Source organism: Conger conger, chromosome 6, assembly GCF_963514075.1.
Source record: "Conger conger chromosome 6, fConCon1.1, whole genome shotgun sequence".
NCBI classification, from domain to species: Eukaryota; Metazoa; Chordata; class Actinopteri; order Anguilliformes; family Congridae; genus Conger; species Conger conger.
This window is the reverse complement of record NC_083765.1, coordinates 19015239-19038254: the sequence shown is the minus strand read 5'-3', so window position 1 is coordinate 19038254 and position 23016 is coordinate 19015239. Positions and strand designations below refer to the sequence as shown.

Below are 23016 nucleotides of genomic sequence, written 5' to 3'. Positions count from 1 at the left end.
GAAAAGGCAGGTTGTGGTTCTTAGTGGGAGGCATTCAAATCCATGGCTAATGGGAACAGTTCTTTAAAGTCACTTCAAAAAAAAAAATGTGCATCTGCTGCTAGAACAAAACACTTTAATTGTGATGTAACCCCTTAGGTGCGGCTGTTAATCCACAAATTACAATGCAAGTTTTAACAGGCATGTTTTGTCTAAGTCTAGGATTCAGTTATTAGGAGGTGAAAGACTCATCGTAGAGCATTCTCATGCAGCAAAATCTTGACCACATTTTATTGGCCACTACACCGCTACTGTTTATAAATAAACAAAGAAATCATTAAAATGGTGGATAACAGCATTCCAGAATTACCAGCAGCCATTAAACAGCCAGCTGTGTACTTACAACTGAATTGCGAACACAAATAAACCATTTTTTATATTCCACACAAAGCAGATGGAATACAGATATAAATACAGGACATGAAAGCTCTTATCTTATTAATCCATATATCACGCTATACTTGGATAACATCCAATCAACCATGCGTGGCAAGACAAGCACAACTTCTATGAAGGAAATAAGCCAAATTCCATTTAAACGCTTCTGAAATCCTATACCTAGGGGATGCATGTAAAAGTACCCCGAAGGAGCGGACAGGATTTAGATGATGCTGTTAATTGTGAAATTGCTGTTTTTCCACATGCCTTACTCAATGCCACCAGTCTTTTCCTTGCCTTAGGGCAGTAGTTGAAGAACTAGCTAACCACAATACATCACTGCATGACTAGTGTATGAGGGGGTGTCCTGCTAAATACTGAAATGTTTGCCATTTGATTTCCTGAAGTGCAGTATTAGTAGGCACTCCACAGTTATATAAATATGATTCCGTCTCTCATAGTTTTGAGGTCAGAAACTTCATATAAGTTGGGATCAAAGAGAAAGGCAGAGAAAAATCTACTGAGTCACTGTAGCCTCATGAGCCATAAGAGATATGGTCTTATTTTATTTGGCCTTTTCAAGCTCGCTATAGCCATCTTACGCTCAGATATAAAATTAATTTTACCAGTGGGGTGAAAGTTTATTTCACACAGCCCAAGCTAACAACTGGCACATGCCATACTTCCTTAATTATATTAAAAACTTTTCATTAATGTGTAGGTAAAAATTCTTTATGACCATTATAGAGATATAATTAAACAAAACCTTGGTTCTAACATGCTGTCACTAACATAATAGTACATATGGAAAGGAATATATTCATGTGGAAAAAAGAAACACATTTGTGCTAAACTGATGCTCTTTGCTCTCAGGTGTAGGAGTTTGGGACTTTTTGCTTGCGTTTCTCCTCTCCTGAAAGTGAAAGTCAATACAATGTCAACCTGCTGGGCAACATCTCTCTCTAGCCCGGCTAAACATTTGGCATGGTGGAAGAAGTCCAGCCTCCATTAGCGGAACATAGATGTGCTCGCAGAGGCACAGCGAAGACCTGCCCAGACATGGCCAGCTGGCATTAGTGCTTCTTTTTACTTTTTAAAGACAGCCATGTGTCTGACTTTAACTGACAATAAAAAAGGCCAAAAGGGGACCCATTACTGCCCACTCTTGCTAGCTGACTCGAGGGACTCCACTAGGCACCAGACTTCCCTCAAAATGGTCGGAGTTACCTGCAATTTCAGTCCATTATTCAATGGGGGGGCAATTTTAGAAGGTCACTTTGAATCAAATTGCATGAGAAGAAAAGGTAAAAAAGAGCCTGTGTCCTCTTCAGAATCACCTCAGCGGCAGCATAAATTGTTGGGAGTCAAAGCTGTTTAGCTGGAGAAAAACAAGGAGTGTGTGGCCAGTGACACAGACAAGACTGGATAACATTAGTTTCACTCTGGGTACGCTGGCCACTTTCAAACCTATATGCCTTGTACTGTGTTGGCTCAAAACCATCAAAAAAAGGTGAATTCATTTTTTTTTTTGTTTAGTTTTTTAGTTGTTTGATTTACGCAAGCACACCTGACCCTGGATTCCTCCCAGGCCACCAGCCACAGAGGTCACCTGGCCTTCTCCTTCTCCTACATACCAGCTGATACGCCATGACAGAGTCATTGTAATCATGCTATAGCTGTAATACAGTTCCTCATCATGTTTATCTTTGTTATTGATTTTTGATACTTGAATTCCTGCTCGCTCTAATTAGCTAAGCTGGCAGCAGGGAAATCACACGTACTGCAGCACGCTTAGGAGAGTAGTTCAATAATGCGTTTGTTTTGTATGACTTGGGCTCATTTGAGAAAATGAAGAGTTTAATGTTTGGTAATTAGTGGAATCAATATACACCATACAACTGCACTGTGTGTCTGCAGATCATACCGTATATAGAAAGCTTATTTAATGAACAGTTAAAAAAAAAATGCTGCAAGCTAGCTATTAAAGGAGCCTTAGAACAGAACAATTACATTATCTCCATTAAAAGGCACTTGACAGGCATTTTGATGACAATCTTATAATAGACACAAAAACGTTGCATTACTGTAAACCAGAGCTCAAAAGTCTTTAAATAATTTAAATATATACATATTCTTATGCAGACATAACCAGCGGTAGGTACAAGCTATTTGGAAGGTGAATGTGTGCAAAACTGCGAACTCTTTCAGATCCAAATGGCTTTCCCAGTAAACTATGAAAACAAAAAATGCAGATACCTTTTTTGCCATACTGTTTGTATTTAGGAGGTATACCTGAATGAACATCCCATTCAAAAAATTTTTTTTAAAGCAAAAACACATCTATTTAAGCTCAGCTGGCAGAGATCGGGCCAGGCCAAAGTGTATCTGGAGGTAATGCAAATGCAGCAAAACCACAGCCATGCTATGCTGAATCCAGGCCTGTTGAAACATTGGAGACATTTGTTTGCCATTAGAGTGCATTGTAGTTACCAAGTATGCTGATGGTGATAGTGAATTAAATTCCTTTTCATGAGGAAAAAAATAGACAGCAGACTATATAAACTTCAATTAAGTGAACTAAGTATTGAAGAATAGAAGAATTTAAGTAATACATACAGTACAGCATACATCATCATAATAATTCTATTCAAAGGATTGAATAGAGGTTTATAAATACACTTTTAAAAGAGGGGCATTTCTCACTTATATTATTATATACTGTATATCTACTATTTTGGTTATAAATAATATCCACGAATAACTTAGTATAATCAAATTTAAAATGTTTAGTATAATTAATTAAACATTTATTACAAAAGGCATTGTAAAAGAAAACTGTGAACACAAAAGCACTTGAAATTCAAAAAGGACCATCAAGATCTGGATTGAAATGAAATAACAGTTAAAATGATTTCCAGTTCTAAAACCAGAATTCCAGCTAAAAATGACTGCCATTATTGCTTTATGTCTTCCGTTCTTCCATTACGAATCTGCTCAATAAGCTTCACTAAAAGACTCCCTGTCACTCTACTTTTAAGCGTCATTAGCTTCGGGAATAGAACTTTAATGACTGACAAGTTTGGACAGTGCCTAGAGTAATAGTGAAACTATTATGAAAACCACCTGGATGTCAATTTCATGTATTTTTAATGGGAATGTTTTGAGATCTTTTTGTGTGCCATGCAAGAGATACCTGGAGGAAAGTGCATTAGTCACACAGTAACGAAGCCTTCTTTCAGACACTTGACTTCATCATAAACCTTTGTTACATTTAATAATCGCTACTTGGCAGACCTCACGCAGAATCACTCCGGAAACCACTCTCCGTCAAAACTTTCAAAATTTGAATTTAAGCAAAAACTTTACTCTTAGCATGTCATGGGCCATCACAGAGTGATGCCACAACATTTACGGTTATATTGTTGGCAGAGCAACACTGAACACGTCTGCTGTGGCTGAATTAAATATATCTCAGCAATTCTTAACATTCTATTTTGCAGTGCTCAGTAGAAGCAGGCTCTAATCTTTTTTCTCCTCTTCCCAGGAAGCTGCACATAATTGCCCCAGATTCTTAACAAGTCAGGCTTCCCCCGCTACGATGACAGTGCGACGCACAGGTCACAGGAGAACAGAGAGAAGAGAGATTAATAAAGCTGTTCCCCTTCCCCGTCGCTCCATCCTGCTAGTCTGGTATTGATCAGACGTGTCCACATTAGATGGAGAGATGCTTTTATAATAATCTGCCCTTGCATCATGTACTGTAATGGGTACATTAGAAGCACATCCCTTTATATCTGACACCTGTTTGGTCTCTTTAGAATTACTGTTTGCATTACAACAGTGTTTAATGGCCTCTTTAGATGGTGTGCAGGAGGTGGGGGGATGGAAAACTTTCCACAACTTACAGCTGAAGAGCACTAGAGAAAGCCATCATGGATATCCAGTGATAGATGGTATTGTTATAGTGTTTTCGATACCCAGTGTTTGTACTGCAGCAGGCTAAATGTGAATTTCACGTTAGGGAAAAGACAAGATCAGCCTCTCCCAGGTCAGTACCAGAATTCTGAACCCTGTCGCTCACCGGAGTGGGGAGTCAGAGGGGAGCTAGGGTCGACCAAGAGCAATAAATACCTTACAGAACTGCTATAAGGCATTTAAAAGCTGTAAAAAAATACTTTTATCATCCAGGCTCCTTCAGGCATTTGGCATGACACAGCATGGAATTGTCACCTCTTTTTTTTTGTAAAATAAAAAGTAGTTTGATATAAATGAGGGAGAATACTGAATACTTTAGATATCTACTCTACACATGCATCCTCCGTTGCTGTGATTTTCTGCACAGAGCGATTAGGTTTAGCCTTTTTCTACTCGAACATTGCTGGTAGAGGTCTCTACGGGTTAGCGGCAGAACCCCTCGCTGCATAGCAGCAGACTACTGAAAAAAAGCCACCTGGACACCATCAGTCTCACCCAAGGTAAACATCCCTGACATTCCTGCCGGCCCGTTGGCCTGCACAGGTCAGAGGTCATGATGACAAACGAGTGACCCAGGAGCCTTGAAAGGTAGAGAGGTTTCTGGGATCTTTCAACAGGGGACAACACTTAGCGTTTAAGGAGGATTCAGCGTGCCTGTGGCCTTTTGCGCTGACACACAGACGCACCAGGAGCAACGTGGCACTGAGGCCAGGAATCCCCCCTCCCACACACTGCCTTCCCATGAGCTCCAAACTCTCCAGCAGGCCAGCGGCCCCCTGTACCTGCCTACATCTGTCCCACTGACTCATGTCCAATGACAAATACCAAGAAGCGTTCCAAGCCACACTCCTACACACTAGGTCTGACTCGTATTCATGAGAACAGGCTTGCTTCATCTGTGAAAATTACATCCCATGTGAAAGTAATGGCAAGCATACTGAAGCATACCTTACGTATACCATTTTACACTTCAGAAAGCTTGAAGTATATTAAATGGATATAGAGTATACTGAGTGTAGCTACTACTTTTTCACATGGGATTTAAATGATAAAGGACAATATTCGGGATGTGAACAAGCCCTTAATGTTTCACGGATATTAAAGACAGATAATCTGTCAGGCAGATACTTAATAAGTAAGGGTTAGGTATGACAGATTTGAATGGAATGCATGCCTGTTAAGAGCAGCGATGTTGAAGCCAACACAAGGCTATATTTCTGCAGGTGGGAAAGACTCTAAAACCTGTCACCTCCAGCACAAATCATAAAAAGCTTGAAGCAGGTTTCTGAAAAAGAATGACCTAAAACCGCAGCTTCAAACAACAACAAATACTGTAATGGACATTGTTTGGAGAGCATTACTGTATGTATAAATTGTACCATAAATTCAAAATTGGGAAATCACTGGGTAATCCCTAAAATAAATAAATAGCTGCTTTGCAGAGGCATATGAAGTAACTTCTCTAATCATCTCTGTCCCTCCTGGCAAAAGAAAAAACAAATGGAGAGCATACAGTGTAATCACTGTGGTGCTTAGTCTTTCACTTCCAGTGAAGAAGTCATGCAACAACACTACATATTTCTCAGTCCTCATAAATATTTCTCTGTAGTATCAGCAGCCTTCAGTGATGATGTGTTCATTTCAGGTCGTAAGACACTATTAAAGCGTCCAATTATGGAGCAAGGGCCTCAATGATTATAGTCCTCGTCCCAAGTCTCACATACGAATTACTTGCTCATAGTGAATAGCGCCCAGAGAAAGTGTGATCATTTAATTGGAGTTAATTTAATTGAAAAGCGAGTTCTAAACACTATGTCAGCACATGAAACGAGGCATGTGCCCCTTCAGGAGTTTTCCCTCAGCTCAGACGCAATTAACAAGAGTGACTTATTCTTCAGGTTATATGCTCACTTTCACCGTGGACAACTCCAAGGGACTGCAGTACAGTGAATGAGCCAGGTAAGATCTGAATGGTAAATGAATATGATTTACACTGCACTAAGAAACTAGCAGCATTTTAATTGAAAAGATGAATTTGTGCCACACTGCCATTGATTAGCAATGGGATTTTACCAGTCAAACACAAATGGAATTTATTTCTTGGCTATTTGGTTGAGCAATAATACCACATGCATACGACTTCAACTTGTGACTGTTTAATCATTACAGTATGTATACTTATATCGCGAAAGAAATGAAAACAAGCCATAATGGCGAACTCCTTGTCCATCTTGTTGTCTGGACATTGCCCTGACCTGCTGGCAGGAGCTGTGGAGCTGGACGGTGAGGCATATTGAAAGCCCTTTCAGCAGGCATGGATTGCAGTGACATATCCTGACCTCACACCAGTTGGTGTCAAACCCAGGTGTTGTGAGAGCACAACTTTTCTTTGGGGAATAAGTGAATCAATAACAGTGGAGCGGGGAAACTCGGGTGATTGTTTTCACGTGTGCGTGCCTTCATGTTGTTTCGCTCTCATTTAGAGAGAGAAAAATAAAATGTTCTGGTCTGGAACCTTCTGACTGGTGTTCCGAGGGCAGGCTGTTCCTCTCCTCGGGTTGTGCCGCCCACCCCCGACCCCATCCAGCCCTGCTCCCCTCTCCACCCAAAAACCAGCCCACGGGGCACCAATTACCCATCAGTCCAAGTGAAAAGGCAAAGGCAACAATCCTGCCTTCTTTTTGTATTTAAAGAATAAGGAAACAAATGTCTCTCCACTCATCACACATTTACCCCTTTAACCCTGCTCCTCCCACACAGCAATAATCGCAACAGATGTTCAGAATGTACATTAAGGGAAAAACCCTAGCAACAATCAAATATGTGAAAAAGAGAGACATATGCATTATATTTTTAGCTGAATGTAATGGCAGGGTTGGGGTGTATGTCTTCAGTGTTATCTCCTGATCTGGGCCACCGTTAGCAGAGCGGTGAGAGAGAGGCAGAGCCCCAGGCCGGGGTGTGTTGGGGCGTGCAGGCTTGCCCCACTCTGCCTCGTGCTAGGCTCAGGTGGCCTGCGTGTGGACCAACGCCGCCGGACGACAGGTCCACTCAGCACCGCCCTGACGCAGTGCCCCGGCACAGGCTGGGCCAGGACCCCAAGCCCTGCATGCGTCTGAAGATAAGAAATGCTCTTCCCGTTATACAGCAGGGCTACAAAGCAACTCATTTTGTGGCCTACATCGGTTTCATATACAACATATTTTAGCCATTTTCCTAAAACAATCATATATTGGCCTATTTAGGCTCAGTTAAATATGGTAATATTTTCCATTTGACTTAAACCCTTCACTATCAATATGAATATGGTGATAAACGACAATATATTATCCATTTTGAGGGATCTCAAAATACTTAAATGCTGTACTTGATTATAAGTATATAACAATATCAATGTTGTAGTAGCCCACATCTCAGCAGACACAAACCAATTGCTTCAATCACAGTAAAATGCTGTAGACAGCCTGGTGTATTCTGCAGTGCAAGCTTTTTTTCAACCATGAATTTGAAAACATAATTAATGTTTTCTTTAAAAAAGGGAAAATCTAGACTGCATGTGCAACCTGCGTAGAGACAGCAATTACCACTTTTTCGTCAAGGATACGTCTCCTCCTGTGAGAGACTGTTCTAGACTGATGGGAGCGCTACCTCCCCCACCAGCCTGAGAGGGGGCGGAAACAGGGTCACAGGAGAGACCCCCTCCTCTGCCAGGACACCTCGGGGGGAAATCCGCCCGCCACGGCAGCACACGAATATCATACCCTGCCAATCACAGCCCCTCTCCAGGCTAGTCCCACTGTACGGCCTGTCTGAAACTCCCTTCAAATCAGACTTGTGCCTTTGTTAACCTAGCAAACCATTCGTTGTGAGATGGCTGTTCAATATTTAAACAAAACAAGTGCGACATTCGTGCGTGTTCTGACACAAAATATGAGGTTTGACCGCTGGGGTGAGTTGTTTTTATTTTTGCCTCTTAAGTGAAATGTGAGCCTTGAGAAGCATTCCTTTGAAAGAGGGCCTGAGCACAGTCTCTGCTGGTTTCCACATCGCCTAATGATGAAACCTAAAACCTTACTTACAGACCAGAAAAAAACTATTATATTCCATTATTTATCAAAACCTCCAGCCCTCATGCGTGCTGTTTTACACTCACTTCTCAAGCAAACCAGAAAAAATCATGTAGAGAAACAAATGTGTTCAGGCGATATATTTTTCTACTTATTCTCAGAAACATAACTAAACACATATGAACAATACACCACAATTTCATTCCAGGCAGCCCATGACGCGACGACGCAACTAAAAAGTATCCTGCAGGGATTTGTAAACACCCATCACGACAAGATGTTTCCCTTTGTTGTCTTTTCACTTTTAATGATCTAACTAGGGTAACTCCATAAGGAGAGTGGTTTTGCCGCTGACATGTTTAGGTATAGCGCACATCTGTTTGTGTCACACACAATCAGGCTGACGTGCAGCACAGTGCACAGTGCATTTCGGGTTCCTGCCCATGCACTGGGACACAATTACACAGCTTGTCCATGACATCCCCCATTTAAGGGTCACAGAGGATTTTTTTTATCAATCAAGCCACCCCTTCATCCATGGCTGACTTACCCACGTCGCCCGGAGTGAAGCATGGGGGGGGGGGGGGGGGCGGTAGAGGGGCTGGGTGGGGGTTGTCGGGGTGGGCTGATGAAATTGGAAAAGCATGTGGAGATAAAAATCACTCTGAGACAGATTCAGACACTTCCTGCCACTCTGCAGATGCCACAGTGCTGCGAGCCACCCTCCCGGGGGGCGGGGGGGGGGGGGATGATTCACCTGGAAGGAGGGCCGAGCGCTGCCAGATGTGCAGGAGGCCAGGCCGGCACCCACACGCTAACACTGTCTCAATTGTGTGAAGCATATGCTTTCAGTCAAGGGTGAAAAATGCAGGCACCAGCACATGCCAAAAGTCTTTCAAGCATGGCCCACCAGTCAGCCCCGAGCTTAACACACTGATCCTCCGAGTCAGCAGATGCGTGTCACCGCACTGCAAGTCAAGGCTGGTTAAGCTATAAAACAGCCAAGGGACCTCGTCCAGACAACCAGCCCCTTCGCAAAACAAAATACACATCTCTGTCGCTTTCTGCTTTCCTCACTCCACAGCCCCTGCCACCAGACAGTGTCCTGGACAAATGGAGGGGGAGGGTATGGGGGGGGGGGGGGTTAAGGGAAATAAACGAGTGTCTTTTCATTTCAGCACAGTGTCACTCCATAAAAGTTGGAGCGAGATCTCAGTCCAATCAAAGCGGAACTGAACAGAGAAGTATTTGAAGCCGTTCGTAGGTTTTGGTGGGAAAACATTTTGTGACAGAAATAGAAATCCATCCACGTGTCTATGGACAAAAAGCAAGCAATAAAAGAAAATGCCTCCGCCATTGTTGATCGAAACGCACAAGATTCTCAGAGACACTGACAGCTGGTCAGCAGCTATTCACAAATCTATTTCTGAACAATTGGGGAAAAAAAAAAATCGGTTTAGCCAAAAACTCCAGGCCCTTTCTCTCGTCTTTATGTGAGTGAGCACCTATAACTTACATGCACACATCCTTTTGTACAGTAAATCTTGTTCTGAAATCCTCCTCACCTGGGCTCCAGCTCACAGATGGCTACCTTTAGCAATGCTGCCTGAAAAAGTCTGAGGCTTCTCTGCAAGAATGTTGATGTTACACAATGATCTCATTGTGCTGTGATGCAGCTTGTCTGAGCTCTGTTCAGTGGCAGAGTCACACCTGTTCCACCTTTGCCACAGGGCCACAAAAAGCCAGTTACATCAATCAGCATTTAAACTCATCAAACGAATGTGGCTTTCTGACTTTAGTCTTAGGCACTGCCCGTGTCTATGGAGACATACAAAAGCACTCCTCCTCCTGTACAGTTTAACCCTTTAGAAGCAACTGTAAGGAAACTGTCACAACTGTCTTAAAGAGGTTCTTCTACTTGGGTTTTTAAATACAAACAACAACATTTTTACAAAATTACTTGCAGGCCGCCACCTTCTCATATTTTTCCATCAGTCATTAGGATAGCCTATCTGTTCACATAAAGCATCTAATTAGCTATTAAGTGGCTGCATTTCCAAGAATTCCCTGATCTTTTTTGCTGATAGTATGTGCAAAGTGGTATTTGAATAGCACTGTAACATTACTGTTTATCAGTGTTGTGCAAACCATTAAGAGGCTTTTTTAGCAAGTAAGATGATTGCCTCTATTTGTGTCTCTGAAGAAAATAGACAGTGTGGTTCCAGATGAGACAATGCCTTCTTTGAAAAAATGTCTCAAAAGACCTGATGAATCACACCTAATTAACTAATTTACATTGTACAATGCACACTGATATAACTATATTAAACATGCCTTGCGAGACATTTACATTTCATTTAGCGGAATCGGAAGACTAATGAAATTGTCACTGTGAATACCCATCTTTGGTTGTGCCTTCATGTACAGATGCATTAAAATGAGTGTGTTACCGCACTCAGTTGGCTCCGAGGTGATACGCTGTGTGCCAAGAGCTCTCAAATTTTATCAAGCTGAAAAAAATAGTGACTTGTGCAGATAGGCTCATGTTGACTCCCACACTCCTGGAATATGCCACATGAACACTGCCAAGTTCTCAGGGCCTGTCTCGGGCTCTCTCTCTGGACTGTGTTATAGCGCATAAACCAGATGAAATTCTTCACCCTTTACTTGTTTCTCAAACTCAAAACATAAAATACATTGTGTTCTGTTGTCCTGCCAATTTTTCCTTCTTTCCTATACTTTGATAAGGGAATTGAGCGCCTCTCTGGCTCTGACTCTCCAGCCTGGTTATCCTGTCTCTAACAGCACTCAGAAAAGCCATAAATGAGAAGTATTCTCAAGTGCTGCACATTAGAGTGCTTAGATAGATGACAATCAAAAGAATAGAATAATGTAACAGTAATATAACCATTTAACCAAAAAATGGCTGAATGAAGTAACATTACAGTAAGTAACTCCGTATCTGCCGCAATTTACCTTTGATATAACTTTCAAACAAGGAATATTATTACAAAAAAATATATACACATATGAGGCTAGATTTCAAACAGTCACTTCAGAGTTTTATGACTGGTGTCTTCTCGCAGAAAATGTGAAGTGTTCGTAGAAGAGGTTTTTTGTGTGTGACAGTTTCTGTTGAGTGGTGTGGGAGATGACTACATTACCTGAACAGATACGCAATTGCATTTGCGGCTCCCGGAAAGCAAATACAAACACGCCCGCCAAGGAGGAGATGCAGCGCGGCATGCGACCACTTCTCCGAGAGGCAGAAGGAATGTTAAATGAAATAAAAAGCGAGGCGCTTTCGTGCCGAGCCGAGCGTTTATTGGAATGATAAACGTCTTTCTCTTATCAGTTTTTATGCTGCGTACCTGACACTGGCACGGCCAGCACAGCTCCAGAGAGCAGTCTGTTCACTGTCGCTGTAACGAGAGCCAGGCCGGCTGTAATCTGGCCCACAGCACATCATCAATACCACTTGGCCCATTATCTCTCCCTGGTGCTCCTCTCATCAAAAGCACATTGCTTTACATGGCATTTATTAGGCTACGGTTTGCAGACGGAGGGCAACTGCAGTCATTCCAGTACTCTATAATCGCTCACAATTCACTTGCTGTGATCCTCTATGAACTATATTGTGAGCAGGCAGACTGAAAAATGTGTTAGCTAGGGACACATTTTTTTAAAACTGTAAATACTGAAAGGTATTGGAGGGGTTTAAAATGTGCCAGAGTTCACAGTCCATTTTAACTGCCAACCATCCGTAATGAAAATGTACAGTAACTGTTGTTGAGCAGGATCCTTCTACACAGTGCATTATGGGACCTTTAAATGAGGGGATTCCCCACAAAGGGCCGTCCTCCTCAGCACCATCTGTTGCCTTGAAGAGCAAAACATATATTTCCAGTGGTCACAAAGGATCACCTTCCCTTTCAACAAACACAACTTCCTGATATTTAACTTGTCTAGACTTTCTCATTTCAGAGTGAAAGGTGAGCACTGTGAAAAAACACTAATTAAAAAGCTCTTTCAACCTCACATGAAAAGGTTGTGTGTAAAAACACATATAATCAATCTGGACCTTGCACTGGCTGTTTTTAAATGGAGTTTATTATTTTCATTATCAGGATTTTGTTAGCATCAAACAAATAATGTCATAGCACTGATGTGACAGAAGAGAAAAGGTACACTTTGTGAAGAGCTATGCGACTACTCCACATGACTGAACTTGTTTAACTCTTAACTCTGCAGATTCCCACCCTCAAAGCCAAGGGGACCTGGCTCCATGACTCATGGCAAAAATTACAAATTGATCAAGGCCATTCCAACATATTTTAACAATAAAAATACAAAATATAGAATGAAAAGACAATTTGGGATGTAAAATATTTTCTTTATTACAAAAATTACTAAAAAATAAAAACATTTTAAGCATAAACAGAAGCAAATTGTCTACACCCACTTAGTGAGGTGTATACTTAAAAAAAAAGGTTCTGTCCATTTAGTGGCTTGGTGTTTTAAAAAGTTTAAAGCAAAACTGATTGACTGCTAAGGAGGTAAATGTACAGGTGAAATATGTATCTAGAACGGATACAATATTCACTCAACCACTCCAATACTCTTTACAGAGGGTAATGCAATATTGGACTCTCAGTTAGTATTAGTTAAAAGCACTCTGCATATTGTCATTGTCCATAAATACAGACTATATTCTGGTGGCAAATGTATTGCTGCAATTTAGTTTGCGTAATAAAATCAGTAGTTAGACTTATCCTGTAATTTAGACACCATTTAGTTTGTTGTCAAGCAGGGATCCTAAAATATTTCACCCCTGAAACTGACACACTGCTCAGTGTACAATGCATTCACTAGTCAATGGGAATTGCGCTGATTGATAGGAATATAGTGATACCTAGGGTTATCTGTGCTGTATTATTCTCCAAATTCTCTGAAGAAATTAACTAGGAATGGTGAGCAAACATGAGCAAGAAAAAGTCTCCTAATAAAACAGAAGCACAGCATCTCTGAGTCATAAGAGACTACCTTTCTTTGCTTTTTTGGAGAGCAGAAGGAAAATCAATACACTCTGGTGCAATGCCTATGATGGCCTGTAATCCAGTTGCTACATTAATGTTTCAGGAGCCGAGAGAGTGGTAGATCTGCGCGAGGCTGGGGATCCTTGGTGGACTCACAGCCTTTGGTTTCCCTCCAAAACAGAATGCTCAATTACCCCTGTGTTTAAAGTGGGGGAGGGGGGAGTTATCAGGAAAATGATCTTATCGCTAATTCAGTACTACAAAATTATTGGCTGTGCAAATCGTCTTTCTAAATGTACAAGGCAATTGAGGAAAGGCTAATACCTATACCTCACAAAATGAGGCAACTTTGTCTACATATGTAGAACAAAAAACAACATTTTTTTAAAGTAATATTCATGTAGAAATATTCAAGTGTACATGCACGATGTTCAACTCATTTAGTAATACCATAATCATGTAGAATCTCTCAGCACATTTTATCACAGGCTGTTCAGGGCTATTCACTTCAGGTCGGATATCCTTTTATTCCTGAATGGTTTGAATACATTTCACACTATAAACGTAGCATAAAATTACTGGTAAGAGTGGTTCCGAGGCAGGAACAATTATCTGAAGAGGACAGGGAAAGAACACTGGCAAGGAAACGCAATGTGCAGGTTGCTCCAAGCATTCAGTAATGATTGGGCTTTTGTGTCTGTAAGGGCTAGGCACAGCTTGATTTTGGATATCTCCCTCTCAGGGCTGAGGGGAGTTGTGTGTGCGGTGGAATGAGACCAGGAATGATCCTCCCTAGACACTGAACCTTAATCTCTAAACTTTTTAGGTATTTGGTGTTTATGCCACAGTTTCAACATTGCTATCCCGTGACATTAGGAAAGTATAAATCACTAGTGCGACAGCTCCCTTGTAGAGACTGGTACGGAGAAGGGAGCTGCCACTGGCTACGCCCACTGATCCTGCCAGATGTGCGCTCTAAAAGCCCAGCAGCATTAACTACTTTGACACCACTAATGCCTTTGTTGATGCTAAAATATTCACTCTGTCTCCTGAAATGCAGTGTGTTTTTCCACTAGCATTTAGGGAAGTAGAAATTAACAGGACACAAACACAAAGGAAGTGGATTTCTTTTGGAACCAATTCAGTTTAATCATATGACTCAGACGGACAGTGTATAAATGATATTTAATGACCAACTGGTACAAATTTAACATGATGTATTTCTAAAACCCTATCAATAAACTTCATATTAAAATATAAAAGTTGGGGGTACTGCCATGTTCAGGCAAAAATCCTTATATGTATATTATGTCTGAATATCTGCAGAACCCTGGTGCATGAAGGTATATTTTCCAATAACATCCATTATCATTCGTAAACTCAGTTAACTCACCAATGCCTAAAGAGTAACTGTCTATGTTACCAGTCTCTGTTGTTAATTGTAAATTTCCAGGCAAAATCTTCTAGGATGAATAAATTTAATTGTTCATCTAATTTTGTATATTAAGCAAACAAATTTATGAAATTCATTGAAAATATTCATTTTTGGTGCAGCTGAGGCAATGCACTGTATACTAACTACAACTGGTCTATGTTAGTTATCACTTGTGCTTTAATTTGGGTGATAAAAGGTACGTTTAGAATGTCTGTCCCCGTTCTTTAGGCCTGTTTGTTTAACTTTAACAGTTATGATGATAGCCTGCCACGCCCCAGTTTTTTTTGTGATATCTCTTCACACTGGCCATTTCCCTCTCCCCTACCCTTTTTGGTCTAGCCTTAAAAATAGTACAGTTTTTAAAAGTACCTATGGGTTAATAAACAGATATACAGCCAAGCCTCTCTATCAATATGCAATATGTATGTATTTCAGTAATCAGACCCAATAAAATCACCATTAATCTTTTTATCACAGTAGACCTGTGACAATCAGCAGTATGCAAGATTAGGCCTAATATTTTATTCTTGAAAAATGGTCTGGTAGTCATCAAAAAATACTTTTAAGTGCTTCAATAACCATGGCTTTAATCTTTTTAATCCATTATCTACAGTTAGGGAAACGCCTGAAACATATCTTGTTGATGGTCCATCACACTGCTAGATTAAAAAAACACCCAAAAGAAAGAAAGAAAGGGATATGGTAGCAGTAAAACACAAACAAATTAATTTCCCATCATAATTAAAACATAAATTTTGCATAGCAACTGCTAGATAACATATCCAAATCGTAACTCAGTGTGAATCTTTTGCTGTACTGTTTATTTGAATCATCATTTTGCTTTCTTCCTAGTTCAATGAGCAGCAATTTCACCATGCTCCATAGGTATCCACATTTTATGTATCCTGTTCACAGTTAGACAGATCGATTAAATAGCGCACAAACCAAATTATGATCACTGTTTGAAAGCTTGAAGGTACAGATAACCGCACAACATGTGTCCCACCTTGAAGTGGTACTTCCAATTTAAACAAACAAACAAAAAAACAGTCGGGATGTCATCATGGGATATCATCATGCCATCATTCAAGACGAAATGTGACATAATTCACGGACCACAAAAGTTGAAACTGCTTACCTGGTATTTGAGTTCAAGCCACAAACACACAACCATAGTCGGAAAAATATTCAACTCAAATCTCTACGCAATTGAACATCGCATATTGCCACCCGATTCTCCCATTAAAGAGGAGGGAAGATGAGAATGAATACAACTATAAACAAGAAAAAAAAAATCTATTATTACCTGCATTTAAATGTATGTATTTTTAATTCTATTTATTTTCCAAATGCAATTCGCATTGAATCCCAACACCACAGTTGTGGTGCGTGTGGAAAGGCCAGCAGTGCGGTGCTAATTTTGTAGATTTTATACAGCAGGTTCATTACTGCATTAGGTTGGGTTCGCATCGTCGAAGCACAAGCTATTGCAATATGTAGGCCTCGCATAATTAACCCTAATTATGAGGATGAAAATGTGATTGAATTGTAGTTATACGGTCGGCTATTTGACAGTCAAGTGACATGGTTAGTTTGAAAACCAAAAACAGCAGTGCTAAATATAAGATGAATAAATGTGTAGATTTAGCTGTCAGATTACAACATTGTCTGTCTAAGAATAAACCGGTATATTACACATACATTGAAACAAATATTAGTTTCTTACCGACGCCATTTTCCCTCGTCTTCAGTGTTCTACTTTTATGACAAGGTCGTATGAGTAGAAAAGTAAACTCCGATATGCATGTTTTGCGCTGTACTGCGTGACACTTTCTGAAAGATGCTCAATAACAACACTGTATACGAGGTATGCAAGGACCCAGTAATCCAAATTTCAGCCTTCGATAAACTTAGATGTGACGACAGGTCAGTCGCCCCGTAATTGTCACTACTCATAAAAAGCGCCTTTTTTTAGAAGGCCACGTCTCCAGAGGGCTCAGCTACACCTGTGAACTCATTAAGGTCTAGCGGTGATTCGTTGAGCGACAAGCAGCGCCTCACCTCACAGTCTAGGTGACAAATTGCGCGTGACAACAACGAACTTGATATCCTATGCTGTACTCTATAGCAAATACCTTTAAAGGAAAATGATGCAATGCATTCTCATCATAATCTTAAAATTCTGTATTGATAAAAAAATTTGCTAATGGAATTGAACAGGGTTATTTTTAAACTGCTGTTCATAATAGCAGTACTCTAGAATTAGTTTATCAGGATTTGAAGGCTGATAGCCAATTCTACAAGTGGATTTGTGTGTGGATTTGCTACAACTTGCAGGTTACTCAGTTGTGGACAAATTGGTAAAATAAGTCAACTTTGTTTTGAATTAATGTACTTTATTGAACCACCATTTATTATGAGTCTATGATCTATGTTTCATGCTCCATTTCAGCAGGAGCCAGTAACGGAGCCTTTCATTATTTGTAGTTACCATAAAATGCAAAAGAGTCATTGACTGAACACTGCTATATTTGAGGAATGTAAAAAAAAACCTGCCTGGTTGGTTGGTCATGGTAAAGGAGCAAATTAAACTGTGATTTACAGTATCACACTGCTGAACCTGTTTATTGACCATGTTGAGTGTGAAGTCTTCCTTGGCAACAGATTTGCTACAGCCTGTGTTTTTACATTTACGAGCTCAAGATGTTGGTGTAAGAGGCAGACAGCTGAATAAATTCTGAGAAGATGACACCATCCTCATGTGCACTCTGGTCTGCATGACGTCATTAGTGGGATATCAGCTACACATAGCTACTGGGAGATGAGAATTATCATTTTCTTAAACATGGTCTCTATTCATAATAGCACTGTACTTCCAGATAAGTTTGTGTTTAGCTTATGATACAGTACAAAGGTTTACGCTACTCAGTGTATTCTACACGGCTTCAGATTGTGAGACTTACAGGACGATGTCTGTTATGGCTTCATTTAACATGACTTCCTGTGGTCCAGTTTCTCTTTTCTGTACTTAATGGTTATGTTGCTTCTCTGTGATCCTGAGGGACACCTTTACACCTTTAATAACTCGCTGTGTAATTAAAAAAAGCTTTGTTGAGGCTTAAGATAGTTTTCAGACTGTATTTAAGTGCACTTTATCCCCCCGCCCCGTGCACACACACACCCACTCACACAATTACACGGGCTCACAAAGCCAACATTTCTGAGGTGCTGTTAGGTCTTATACACTTGCCATTTTTCAGTGACAGTATTGATTCCTCAGCCATACACACTGTAATTTCTGTGCATAGTTCCTGCCTGAACTCCCCTTGTGGTGATTTCTTCCCCTTGGGCGCCTCTTGCTACACAGGCCTGTTGGCTGCGTCTGAGTGTACTGTTGTTAATTTCCCCTCATTTCTTCATCTTGGTGCCCAGTCTAGGCAGACAAAAAAAGCAAATAAGCTGACAAAAAAGCTTGCTTTTATAGAACACAAAAATACTCTCAGACATATGTTGCTGGGGAACAGACAATATTCAATATGCACGCACCCACACACTATCAGGCACACATATCGAACACAAAAATATGTATAAAACAAATGCATGCGATTCTGTATAAGTACAAGAACAATACTTCTAAGTACTATAACCTGTTTGTCTGGCTTTCAGGTTTAATGTTTGATTTCCATTTTATGTTAAAAATATATCAACCACTAAGAATTTACTGGATTTCCAATTTGTGTGAAGTAAAATAAACACAAGCAATTGGCAATAGTGGTTTTGATACTTTGAACCAATTTTGGTTTCACTCATAAAACAATTGATAATGCACATCTGATATTGTGGATGTTAATGTTGGCATGATTAAGATCAGATGCACATTGACCACATTGTCAAACACATGCTAATCGTTCATGGTACAGTGAAACCACAGCTGTCATTGATCCATGAGGTTGTCTTGTCAAATGCCAATCCGACCAGTTTGCCATTTGAATAACGCAGTGGCATAATCCCCAGATTAGGTGCGTGTTAATGCTTTGGCTCAATAATACCACTGTGGGCTTAAGCTGTGGAGGAGTCTGCAGCCGGTGAGACTGAAACGGTAATTGGGGGCTTTTGGAGCAGAGGCATGCAAATATCTCCGGCTTTGCTCAGATGCCCTTCTGTTCCACTTCCACTTGATTCCAATCCCCTCATTCCACCTGACTGCCGAACGCACAGCTGCCTTTTGTTGCCTCCCCCCGGCCCTTTGGCGGGGCCACACTCCACAGTCCTCGTCGGCCTGATTAAAGATGTGTTTTCACTGGCGTGTCATGCACTGTACATCAGAGGAGATCAGCAGCCAGCCTGAAAGTCAGATGACACCGAACACATGCACTGCCCCGCCGCCCGCCCCGACAGAGACGGTGGCCTGAAGAAGCAGTGCCCATAACGCCAAAAAAATGGTTAAAGGAACTGACAGGGAGGAAATATTTGGACTTTATCTGAGGCGCTGTCAGATCCTTAGATCTTCTGTCTTTGTGTTTAATGGGTATGTCTGAAACCCTGTTATCTGAACAACTTAGCATTCAAAAGGAAACATTATTAACGCACACTGATTTAGTACTGACGGTCCAGCTGGATGAACTGATGTTTTGACATCTCATAGAGTGTGTTTTACTTTGATTGTTTTCCATTATAACTCAAAATAGTTGTAAAAATGGGCTGTTGCAGTGTACTGTAGATGAAGTCTCACACTCTTAATAAACAAACCGCCCAAAAACCGGCAGCCTGTACTGTCATCTTCGCGTAATAAATTGCATTACGACTCATTGGGTACATATGCGACAGCCATCAGGTAAACACATCCTGAAGAAAGTCTGGTCGGGAGGGTTTTTTTTGCTTGCACAGCACATTAATTACAGATGCCTCCCTGTCAGCTCTCCCTCTGGGCTCTCTCGGGCTCCCATGGGTGGTGAGACTTAGAGGGAATCCACATGTCACACAAAGTGTTGAGTGTTGAGTGGCCCGTCTCCGCAACGCTGCCACACACAACGCTTCCGGCCTTCGTGGCCCCACGGAACGCTGAGGAAGTCCCACTTCCTGGAGCCATCACTCTTGCTGCCCATGGGTCAGACATAAATGTGACTCCTGGCCTAAACCTTCCCCTGAATAATACCGTGGAGCAACGTGGAGCAATATTTTTCCAGCGCTAAGAGAAACACGCTCGGCAATCAAAGGTTGGAGGGCGAATATGTTTTTTTTCACAGTGTTGTTTTTTAACTGAAGGAAGCCTTTGTTTGTTATTTTCCCAACTAGACACCCTCTGTGCCTCAGATCAGCCCCTAGTGATCACCATGCTGGGACATCAACTGAATCTGGACTTAAAAGGTGCTTATGGTGCTTCTCTGAGGAGAAGTGACTTGGGGAAGGTGTGTTGTTGGTCACACCATTTACATAGATTTATAAATGTGACTAAACACTTTCTCTAGGGTCCATTGACAGTTCCAGAAAGATTAAACAATTCTAACAAACTAATAAATAATCTATATTTATTCATTCTTAAAGCAAATGATTTCCACACTACCCCTCTGACAGGTTTCCAGTCTTTTGTTGAGAGACAGACGAGCTGACAACCAAATTCCTTGTGAAATAATTTACTCTAATGATGCTTATACGTTTAACATCATTTTAGATCCAGGCATCTCTTTATGTCTCTTTTGATTGGACTTGGTATTTTCTATTTAGAGCACTAATGGCTATGACCATGCATGCCCATTTTCATATCTCTTATTCTATTATCTGAAACTGATATGTTAATGTTTTTGATCATTGTCATAAGCCTAAGGTGCAACATTACTCCGCTGATGAACATGATAAGTACAGTACAGCTTTTTAAATGTTTCCCTGAAGCACTGCATTGCTCAAGCTCTCAGAAGTTCTCGTTTGATCACATATTTCCTCTCTTGCCTTAACACTGCGCCTGGCAATCAATGACTTTGTCACATCCGTGCCATGCCATCCATGAAAATGTGAACAGACAAACCTGGTTCAGGCATTCATGCACAAATGAAACACCTTAATGACTTTGGACAGAATTTCAAACTGTTTATCTCCTTATGTAAGTCAAGTCAAATATATTAATTCACCACCCATGGGTCATAAAGTCAATACATCACTGGTTCACTTTTCTTAACTCTTGAAACTTTTTTGCTTCCCTCTTGCAGTGAATGCAAATATAGAATTGTTGCGGCACTAAAAAAGAAACTAAAATGCAATCATTTAAAAATATGCTGGAACTGTACTCATAAGCGCAGACACTAACAGTGGGCTTGTAATACCTGCTTTCTCCTACATACTGTAGATTTATGTTACATTTTCACACAGAGAATTCAATTTGTTCATAAATGAATTGTGCGATATTGCATTAGGGCTAAAATGATCTCTTCTACATATTCATAAGAAAATCTCTCATTTAAAATAAATCAAAAAATGGATTAGCAAAAAAAAAATGTGAGCGATATCTTCTCATTTACTTGTTGTTTCTTCCTGCAAAAAAGCTCCAGCATGGGTAAAATAATAAGTAATACCAGCAGATATATGTTAAAATAACGGAGATGGTACCAGAAAGCCTTAATTGCATATTTCTTGCAATGTCCACAGTCCAAGACTAGTGATGTGTGCTTTGTGAGAGGACAGAGATCACTGGCTGTGGAAGGAGAAATGGAGAAGAGGGGGGATTATGGAGGGAGCAGCATTGTCAAGATAACTGTCCAAGATCCTGACCAGCGCTAACTACTTCTCTCACTTTGATGGGTAAATATCAGGGAACAGCAAGCCGGGGACGTGCTGGACATTCACTATGAAAGTCCCCTTTGCCCTTTAGATTCAGAAGCTGCAGTAGGTCTTCTCCAATACCCACAGGGTACACTGCTGCCTGAGCGTGCCTGACTGCAGTGTCAGATAGCTTAAAGCATTTTTTAAATGTATTTTTCAAGAGGGGAAAAATCAATATAACGGCCAGAGAACAGCGGCTGGTGAAACATGAACTTCTGATATTCAGTGTTAGCGTCCATGAGCAAGACGTGTTTGCGGGGTGGGGGTCTGTTTGTGGATCAACCTCTGCAAGCTCTTTTTTCCGTAGGAAAGTAAATATATGAGATAATGGGTTTCAATTGAAGTAAACCGCGTCTGTTGCCAAAATGCTTTAATAATGATAACAAGCATTCTAATACTAATAAATATCACCACTATTAGATAATATTACTACAGTACTACTCACACTGCTAATAATAATAGCCAACCAACAGTCCTTTGATGACTGCCCCTAATACTACAACAATAACTACTACTACTACTACTAATAATAATAATAATAATAATAATAATAATAATAATAATAATAATAATAATAATAATAATAATAATAATAATAATAATAATAATAATAATAATAATAAGAGGGGCGGCATGGATGGTGCAGTGGGTAGCACTGCCGCCTCACAGCAAGGAGGTCCTGGGTTCGAATCCCCGTCGGCCGGGGCCTCTCTGTGCGGAGTTTGCATGTTCTCCCCGTGTCTGCGTGGGTTTCCTCCGGGTACTCCGGTTTCCTCCCACAGTCCAAAGACATGCATGTTAGGCTGATTGGAGAGTCTAAATTGCCCATAGGTATGAGTGTGTGAGTGAATGGTGTGTGTGCCCTGCGATGGACTGGCGACCTGTCCAGGGTGTATTCCTGCCTTTCGCCCAATGTATGCTGGGATAGGCTCCAGCCCCCCTGCGACCCTGATCAGGATAAGCAGGTTCAGATAATGGATGGATGGATGGATGGATAATAATAAGAAGAAGAAGAAGAAGAAGAAGAAGAAGAAGAAGAAGAAGAAGAAGAATAATATAAAATAATTTATGACTATTATTCCTTTTTTAGTATTGCATTGCAATTATCAATTGCCTTTGTGCTCTCTTAATTGAATGCTATGTACTTCATTTCCAAACTACTTGCCGAAATATAAGTACATTAGTGAATAAAAATCAATATTTTTTACTCAGGTCAAGTTCATAATTTGAGTCTTTGAAAAATGAAACAACAACAACAAAAAAAACTCAGCAG

The 23016-nt window shown here is 40.7% G+C and overlaps 1 protein-coding gene across 1 annotated transcript in view; it reads right to left on the bottom strand.

Annotated features, from left to right (window-relative positions):
- Nucleotides 1-16741, bottom strand: part of bnc1 (basonuclin zinc finger protein 1) — a 34225-nt gene extending 17484 nt beyond the window's left edge. Inside the window, exon 1 of the mRNA XM_061245640.1 lies at nt 16657-16741. Within this exon, the coding sequence (XP_061101624.1) occupies nt 16657-16665 (9 nt within the window). The 5' untranslated portion in view covers nt 16666-16741. The remainder of the gene's footprint in view (nt 1-16656) is intronic.
- Between the last annotated feature and the right edge of the window lie 6275 nt (nt 16742-23016).